Raw genomic sequence first — 8,503 nt, 5'->3', positions numbered from 1 at the left:
CCGCCGCGGCCCCGAGCATTGTGGGATTTGTAGTCCGCGCTGGCATTGCCCGCCTTCCGCCCTGCGGACCCACGTGCGGGGCTCGGTCCGCTGCTCAGGCTGTCCGCCTGTCCGCCGCAGTCGGGGCTGGCGGGGGCGACTCGGGTAATTGTGCTATTCGGCAGAGATTTTGACCTCAGCAGGATTCGTCCCCTTCGCCGCCAGCAGCCAGGGCATCTGTCACTCCAGACACCAACGTCAGCTGAGCACGTCAGAGCACCCTTGTTAGTGATGCAGTGATGAGAGCGCTTGAGAGCTCAGGTGGCCACTACCCCGGCTTTCCCTATGTCAGAGTGGACGCCAGGAAGCAACTTGGCCTTCCAATTTGACGCTTCAGCCCAGAGCTCAGTAGGCGTGAGCTGTCCCATCAGCCAGCTGAGGATACCTATCTTCTTCAGGACTGGCCCCTCCTCGATCTTACCCTCACAGAACTGTGAAAGAAGAGTGGACTTTGAGCACAAGACCTGATCCCTTAATCTGTGCTCATCGGCAACTCATTCTCTGGTGGATTGTTAAATCTCATTAAACATGTTTCTTCGTTTCTAAAATATACTTCATAAGTCCATTGAAAATCGAGAAATTCGGTATTTTATTAAACAAATGTGAAAACTATGTAAGACTTGTACACAGTAAATATTTGCAGTAGGATTTTCCCTCTTTCCTCTGGGCTCCCTGTAGCCACAGGAATCACTCATCCTGAATTTTATACATCAGTCTTTGTGGGGATGATCAGGTGCTGAGGATGTAACCCAGGGCCTGGTACGTGCTAAGCAAGTGCTCTTCCACTGAGCTATACCCCCAGCCCTACAGAATAGACTTGATTCAAAATAATCTACCCTAGTCTTCCCAATGCCTCATGCCTACTTGTGGGAGCAAGTGCCCAAAATGTTGCTTTGGTTTAGATTTATGAAGTACAGAACTAATGTCAGTGGCATATGCTTGTAATCCCAACAACTCTGGAGACTGAGGCAGAAGGACCACAAGTTGAAGGCCAGACTCAGGAACTTAGCCGGGTCCTGAACAACTAGTGAGACTATCTCAAAATAAATAAATAAATAATAGGATGGGGATGTAGCTTAATGGTAAAGCCCTGGCTGGATTCAATCTCCGGTTTAAAAAAAAAAATTACAGAACTAACTTATCTCTACCCCCTATTCCTTCATCTATGCTACAAATATTCATTAAATATATACATACTATTTACCAGGCATTGTGCAAGATGCTAGGAACAAAATGCTTTATAGACCCTCTCCCTGCCCTCATGTGGCTGTCATACTAATGGAAGAGACAGACTGTGGACAGCCCACCATTTTTTTTTTTTAGAGAGAGAATTTTTTAATATTTATTTTTTAGTTTTCGGCGGACACAACATCTTTGTATGTGGTGCTGAGGGTCGAACCCGGGCCGCACGCATGCCAGGCGAGCGCGCTACCGCTTGAGCCACATCCCCAGCCCCAGCCCACCATTTTTAAGACAAGTATGTGCTGGTGGTTAGGGCAACATATTGGAGGAGCCCTTTCCTTTTAGCATCTCTCTGAGAAAGTATATTTGGTAAAGCTCCTTGATGTCAATTCTAATTAAGCATCTAAAAGAGATGTTAGGGTTGCTTTTAGAAATGAAAAGCAACAGAACTAGGTTTTTTGTTGAACCAATCTATTTTGCAGATGAAGTTCAGAGAGGGTACAAGACATCCTCAAGGTCATATAGACAAACTTAATATCTCTCAGGAGCTTGGGAGGTCCCTAGTTTGCACCTTTGGAAGTAAAATTTAGGAATGGTGACTGTGTTGGTTGGTAACTGGAGCAGAGTTGTATAGGTAGCTGAATGGCAGACATCTTTATGCTAGGAAAAGATCCTGCTTGACCTGGGAAATATGCGCCAGTATTACTCAAAAGATCCCTGGGTGTGAGTTCTGGCAGATTTATTGGCTGGGTTTTAGGGAGTGTGTATGTGTTGGGTATGGGGGCTAGCAGAACTGCAGATTGCTTCAGCAATGAGAATGCAGAGAAACTGGGACATTTGGGACACTGAAGGGAGCTCTCTAGCCTCAGGAGAGGAATGGCAGGATGGACACGGAGGTGAGAACAAGGAAAATTTTAAGAGCCGTGGGGGCTCTAATGAGTCTCTTGATAGGGGGGAGAGAGCACAATTGATTCCTCCCTCTTTTCCTCTGTGCACCTTGGGCAGCATTCAGCGAACTCTCCCCAGCCTGGCACGGAGGATCTTTTAGAAGAAGCCAGTCATAAGAAGGGCGAAGATATTGTTCATCACTGTCATTTCCACCGACTCTGAGATGAAGCTCTCAGGGAGAAGTGGAAAGAGCGGCCGGGAACCAGCCTCTGAGCTGTAGCCAGCAGAGGAGACCGGGGCGGGGCGCCAGGGAGAGAAAACCCCCGGGGCGGAGTAGTCTCTAGGGCTGACCTCAGGGCCCGGGTACAGGAGAGTCTGTGCTGCACTGAAGGGAGGACCACATAAACGAGGCGCACTTGAGCCTCGGAGGGCTTCGCTGCTAATCAGTCGCGTTTATCAGCTCCCTCAGGCGCAGGGCACTACTAGGGCATTGCCCAGAGATACGACACCCGCCCAGACCAGCGCAAGGAGGCGAAAGCGACAGCCGGCCGAAAGGGGCCGGGACAGCAGTGTCGCGGCTCCGGTGGCCCGAGAGCGAGCTGTGAGGGGGGGGGGGGGTAGCGAGCGGGCGGAAGGGCCGAGGCCGGGTGGGCGGGGCCGGGGCCGGAGCGCGCAGCTCAGGGGTGGAGGCTGCAGCGCCAGCGAGCGAGCCAGCGAGGGGCGGGGGCGCAGAGGGGCGGGGGCGGGGGTAACGGGGAGGGGGGCTCCGGCTGCGTGTGCCGGAGCCGGCGGGGGCGGCGGTGCGTGCGCATGACGCGGGGGGAGGGCCCCGGCCGCGCGCTCCCGGTCCCGTTGTTGTTGCCGCTGGAGGCTGCTCCGAGGCAGCGGGATCGCGGCGCCGAGAAGCTCCCGGCTGCGGCCACAGCGTGTGCGGAGGTGCCTCCTGGCCTCGGCCCCCGGTCTCCGGCCCCATGCACTAGTCCCGCGCCGCTCGCTCTGTAGTCCCGGCCTGGCCAGCCCCGCGCGCCCGCTAGCCGCCGCCGCCGCGCCGCCCCGGGCCCCGGTCGGGCCCGCCTCGGGCCCCGCGGCTCCGGTGCCATGAACTTCCAGGCGGGCGGGGGGCAGAGCCCTCAGCAGCAGCAGAGCTTGGCGGCTCCGGGGGCCGGCGGCGGCGGCGGCGGCGCGGGGGGCGGCGGGCAGTTCGGCGGCGCGGGGCCCGGGGCCGGGGGCGGCGGCCCCTCGCAGCAGCTGGCCGGTGGGCCCCCCCAGCAGTTCGCGCTCTCCAACTCGGCGGCCATCCGGGCCGAGATCCAGCGTTTCGAGTCCGTCCATCCTAACATCTACGCCATCTATGATCTGATCGAGCGCATCGAGGATTTGGCGCTGCAGAACCAGATCCGGGAGCACGTCATCTCCATCGAGGGTGAGCAGAGCCGGGGGCTGCGGGAGCCTGAGTGTGCTGGCCCCTCCATCCCCGGCCCGGGGTTCCATGGGCCCAGACCCACCCAGCTTTCACCCTCAGGGGTCCTTACGCGCCCGAGGTCTGGGCCACGCGGTTTGCTGATCTGCTCTGTAGAGTCCAGGTTCAGGCTTTGGCATATCTCGTCCAGGGACACTTTGGGATTTGGGGATCGGTAACGAGCCAGGGGACACGTTTTCCTTTCATTGTGCTCCAGGGTGGTGTCGCCCCGGGGACGGGTGCGCTCGGAGTTGCGGGGTGGGGAATGGGGGCTGGGCCCAGATCTGGTCAGGCATGGCCAGGAAGGGTGGACGCGACGGATAGCCTCCGCGGGCTGAGAGGTGGGGCCGAGACTCTGAAGGCTTCTTAGCTGCTTCCTGGGCCCTTCCCAGCGATGGGGCTGGGGTTCGGAGCCTCTCCTTAGTGGGTGGCAGCTTTCCCGGGCCCAGCGCCCGCTGGCCTAGGAGGGTGGCGCTCGCCGAGGCTCCCTCTCCCGACTCACACCCCCAATGCCGCCGCGGCCTGGCGGGCGCGGGCCAAGCCTGGCGCGGGGCTGGAGCGCCGCGATCGCGTGGGAGGCGTCGGCTGGTCCCTTGGCGGCTTGGTCGGGTCCCGACCGCGCTGGGCAACCGCGCCTGCTCACTCTGAAGGCTTGCTCGAGGCTGGCGGGCGCCGACTGACCTCCAGGGACGCTGCGCCTGGCGTCAGGGACCGGAAACCCCAGGCTACTGCGCTTCCCAGTTTTCTTTTCTGTGGGCTCTTGAGTCCTGGACTTGTGGCTGCTGAGGGGCACAGTAAGCCGGGGCACGCTGCTGGCAGATGCCCGACTGCCTCTGAAGTAGTGGGAGCCTGCTGTACCTACAGGCACCCCAGTGGCATGGTGACCTTCCAGCAAGCTTGGGCAGATGGCCCTCACCCTTGGCCATCTGCTTCCTTCTCTCACTGTTTGAAGGGAGACGCCCACCAGCAGGTGGTGGGTCTGGCCTTAGTGGTAATGCAGGGAGAGTTAAGGCCAGTTGCTGATGACGTGGAGTGGACAGGGGCCTGTCCACTACTTGGTCCTTACAGTTAGGGTTACATTCCTATCTTCATCCCCTTGTGTGAGGCTCTTGGGGCTCCTGCACCTGAACACCCCCTTTCTGTTTTTAGCCTCCCTGTAACTGGGGAAGGAATATTGGGTTCCTTGGGAGTAGAAGGCCCCATTTAGAACTCGGGGCCTGCCCTCTTATTGTAACATTCCAATCTGACTTCCTTCTGTCCTTTTCCCAACCTGCTCTCATCTCCTCTCTCTCTCAAGGCTAAGTTCACTCTGAACTAATTAGGTGACTGAAAAAACTCATTAACATGGATCTGAGTAAATGGCCTGAATCATCATTGTGGCTGGGGACCAGGGGATGGCATTTGTGTGAGCCCAGGGCCCCAAACAGAGGAGATGTACTTTTTTTCCCCCTAGATCTGAAGGTGGTGGGGTAGGGAAAAACCTTCCCTGAACTTCAATGTCACCTGGAGGAAATATGAAGTTCTTGATTAACTCCAAGGTGAACTCCCCAGCCCTTTAGAGAGGTGAAGATATTTGGTGGACAGTCACAGAATGCGGGAGACTCTTCTGTGCTGTGAAGGCTATGATTCTGGGATACACTTGGGTTTTTTATTTTAAATTCATCATAACAGGCAGAATTTCCCCTCCCTCTTGACCAACTTCCCCATTGTGGTTTGGAAATACCCCACTGTTCCATCTGCTTAGCCTGGAAGTTTGGTATTGCTATCATGAAATCCTGGGACTTGATGTCTCACTGTCACCAGACCAGTCCAGTTGCTCCTCACCCATCTGTCCTTAGCTCTCTGCCATCCCTTCCCCATCCCTGCTGCCCTGCTCTCTGGGGAGGCCTCCTGGCTCCTTCCCCCTTCTCCTCCTTCCCAACCTCTCTCTTGGAATCTGTCTTTGTTACCCCCACCCCTGCTGGCTTTCTCACTTCTGTCGCCCCAGCTTTTCTGCTGTAGGCAGACTTCAAAAAAATCCAGACTCCTTCTCCCATTTCGGCCCTGTATGCTTCCTGCTGTAGAGCTCTCCATCTGCCAAACCATATTGCTTCTGTCCTGCAAGGCAGTGTCCCCACCTTCCAAGGTGGAGGGAAACAGCAACTTCTTGGGTGTGTCCGGAAAGAGCCCCCTGTGGGCTGAGCAGACTTGGGCTGTTACATAAACAGAGCCTCCCAGGAGCCTGTGCTTCCAGGGAGGGAACCTCTTTGTGGAAAGGGGCAATATTTCAGAGCCCAAGAAACCCTCTTGTTTTGGCCAGTGCTTTGGTGGAGGTTTTTTGTTTTTGTTTTGTGGTGCTGGGGGTTGAACCCAGGGCCTTATGCATGTGAGGGGAGCACTCTACCAATTGAGCTCTATCCCCAGCCCGTTGGTGGAGGGTTTATTTGTCGCAGCTCTGAAAGTGACAGAACCATTTGGCACTGAGGAAGCTCCATGAGCATCTGATCTTCTGGCCTCTCTCGGTTCTCTCAGCCATCCCGGTCCTGTGTCCAGGGCTGGAGGAAGCAGGGGACTGTTAGGTTTTCCTGTGTTGCAGGACAGGATTTGGGGGAAGGGGGAAGATTATTTTGCGAAGTTCCTTTCCTACTAAAGGCCAAGGCTAGAGAAAACTTGTCCATCACTTTGTCTCCGAGAAAACAAGAGAAGTGCCTCCCTGAGCCTGCATGGGGCCTGGAAGGCACACCATACACAGGACCTGTGAGCCACCTCACCTCCTGGGGCAGGAAGAAGGGGACTAGGAAAAGGAAGGAGAGGAAGCTGATAGGACTGGGGAAAGGTGGTGCCTGGCTCTCCCTCTGCACTGCTCACTCCCAGGGAAGAGGGTGGTCCTCTGACTCACGTTGATCTCTTAGAAAGAGGGATGCAGGAGAACCAGGGTCAAAATCCAAATGAGGGACACCAGGCCAAGCCAGCCAGGATCCAGGAGAAGCCGTTGGGAGAAGCAGCCCTGGTGGGGCAGGGTGGGGGGGATGTCCTGGCAGGTGGCCTGGAAAGGCCTGCTGGCCCCTGAGCAGGTGTGCCTGGGGAGTGCTGCTCCCTGGGGATGGCGCGGGCAGGCAGGACTCTGGGCCTGGAAGTGGACCATGACTACGTGTGTGTGCGCCATATGGCTACTATTGTGTGTGCAGGAACTGGGCTTTGTCAGCTAGATGACTTGTTCAGTTTCCCCTTTGTTTTCCCATAGAGTTCGTGGTTTTTTTTAGAATGGAGTTCCTTTGAGCATTCCAGTTGGCCTGGCTGGGCTCTTCTCACCCTTGCCCGCTCACTCCTGAAGTTCCCAGTTTGCCCGCCTACCCTGGTTGTGGGTGCAGTGACATCCTAGAGAGAGTAAGGTGAAGAAATGTGGATTTCTTCCTGTTTGGTTCAAGCCTAGGCTAAGCAGAGAAGGAGCACCAGCTGGGGTTAGGTATGTTGGGGAAGCTCAGAGGGACCTTACTGGAGGGTCCCAGTCTCAGCATCCACACCCTTCCTGGTGGGGCTCCCTCAGGCCTGTCTGTCCCACGTAGGGTATTATAGTGGGCCCTGTGTTTCCCAAGACAACCTTGTGATGGGGAAAGGATAGGAATGATGATTCTGTTTGGAGACTGGAAGCTCTCCTGAACCAGTTTGCCTTGCTTCCTGTTCTGGGGGTGGTCTCCACCCTGGCCGTGACTTTCACTGTAGGACCTGCTGACCTGGGCATTACTCAGGCCAGGCTCCCTAAAGGCCTCCTATTGGAGCGGTCTGGAATGGGCCAGATCCATTTCTTTCTCTGTCACTCTCTTGGTCATTTGGGCAGTTGGCTGCTTTAGGAATGAAATAGCCACTTCAGGAGTGGCTACTTATGTAGGACTTTGCACACCAGGGTTCTAGGAATTCTGCAAAAGGGAATACTCATGTGGGTGCTGGTAGGCAGGGAAGCTGTGTTTGTTCCAGATCCATTTATGTAGCTCCTACTGTGTGGCCCAGTTGCATCTGGCACCTCAGAAAGCAGGAGAACAAAGGGGAGGATGGGGGAGAGGATACAGGAAGTGCTGGGCTTGGCTGCCCTGGGGAGAAAGGCTCAGCAGCAGCAGAGGTCAGAAGGCACTGGGAGTGGTAGCAATAAAGCCCAGATTTTCAGAAAACCAGGGCAAAGCTCAGAGACCTGGGGAGACTCATCATGTTCCCTGCCCTCAAGGTCAGAAGGGGGGCTGGGAAAGCTACCCCAGCCTTATCATAGGCTGCATGACCTCAAGGTCAGCCAGGTGGAAAACTTCCCTCATTCCACTCAATCCATGGCCTCTGACCCAGGATACCTTACCAACAAAACAGCCCTTCCTCCTAAGTACCACATGTCATCTTCTAGAATCATCTATTTCTTCTTTCCTCAGATGATTGCCAGGCTTAGAGCGGCTGGGGCCTGAAGGCACATAGAGGTATTCAAGGCACAGCAAGGTGGTAGTGAACATGGTGGATTCTGTGTATCTGTAGGGGACAGGTGGGTCAGACAGGCAGGACTCTGGGGAAGGAATTATTAATGCTTCCTCCTCTATTTTTTTCCACCCTCCCATGTTCTAAGAAAACATTGGGGGGGGGGGGCTGGTGCTTCTCCTTGCAGGACACAGGGTATTCTGGGAAAGTCCAGACAGGAGTGGGGGATGGGGTGCATGTAAGTGGGCTCGCCCTGACTGTGCATTTGTACCTGTGAGCCCTCTGCCAGCTGTCTTCACACCGTTGGCACAGACAAGGAGGGAGCTCTGCTCTGCCTTTTTTTGGAAAGCAGGCATCGGTTGAGAGTACTAAGGTTTGGGGCAAACCCCTTCAACTCCCAATGGCACTGTGTGAACATTGACCCACGTTGCTGCATTCACTTTGTACTACACAGGTAACTTGAAGTTAGTTTAATCCGATTGTTTCCTTCTGCCTCCCCGCTGC

General features: G+C 55.7%; 1 protein-coding gene across 3 annotated transcripts in view; it reads left to right on the top strand.

The window, feature by feature from the left end:
* The first annotated feature begins 2,925 nt into the window (after nucleotides 1-2,925).
* Agap3 (ArfGAP with GTPase domain, ankyrin repeat and PH domain 3) overlaps nucleotides 2,926-8,503 on the top strand; it is a 52,780-nt gene continuing 47,202 nt past the window's right edge. For all 3 annotated transcript variants that reach the window (XM_027943452.3, XM_027943451.2, XM_027943455.3), the window contains exon 1: nucleotides 2,926-3,532. In XM_027943452.3, coding sequence (XP_027799253.1) covers nucleotides 3,208-3,532 — 325 coding nt within the window. In that variant the 5' untranslated portion in view covers nucleotides 2,926-3,207. The remainder of the gene's footprint in view (nucleotides 3,533-8,503) is intronic.

The sequence above is a fragment of the Marmota flaviventris genome, chromosome 1 (genome assembly GCF_047511675.1).
Source record: "Marmota flaviventris isolate mMarFla1 chromosome 1, mMarFla1.hap1, whole genome shotgun sequence".
In the NCBI taxonomy this organism is placed as follows: Eukaryota; Metazoa; Chordata; class Mammalia; order Rodentia; family Sciuridae; genus Marmota; species Marmota flaviventris.
This window is presented reverse-complemented; position numbering and strand designations above follow the sequence as displayed.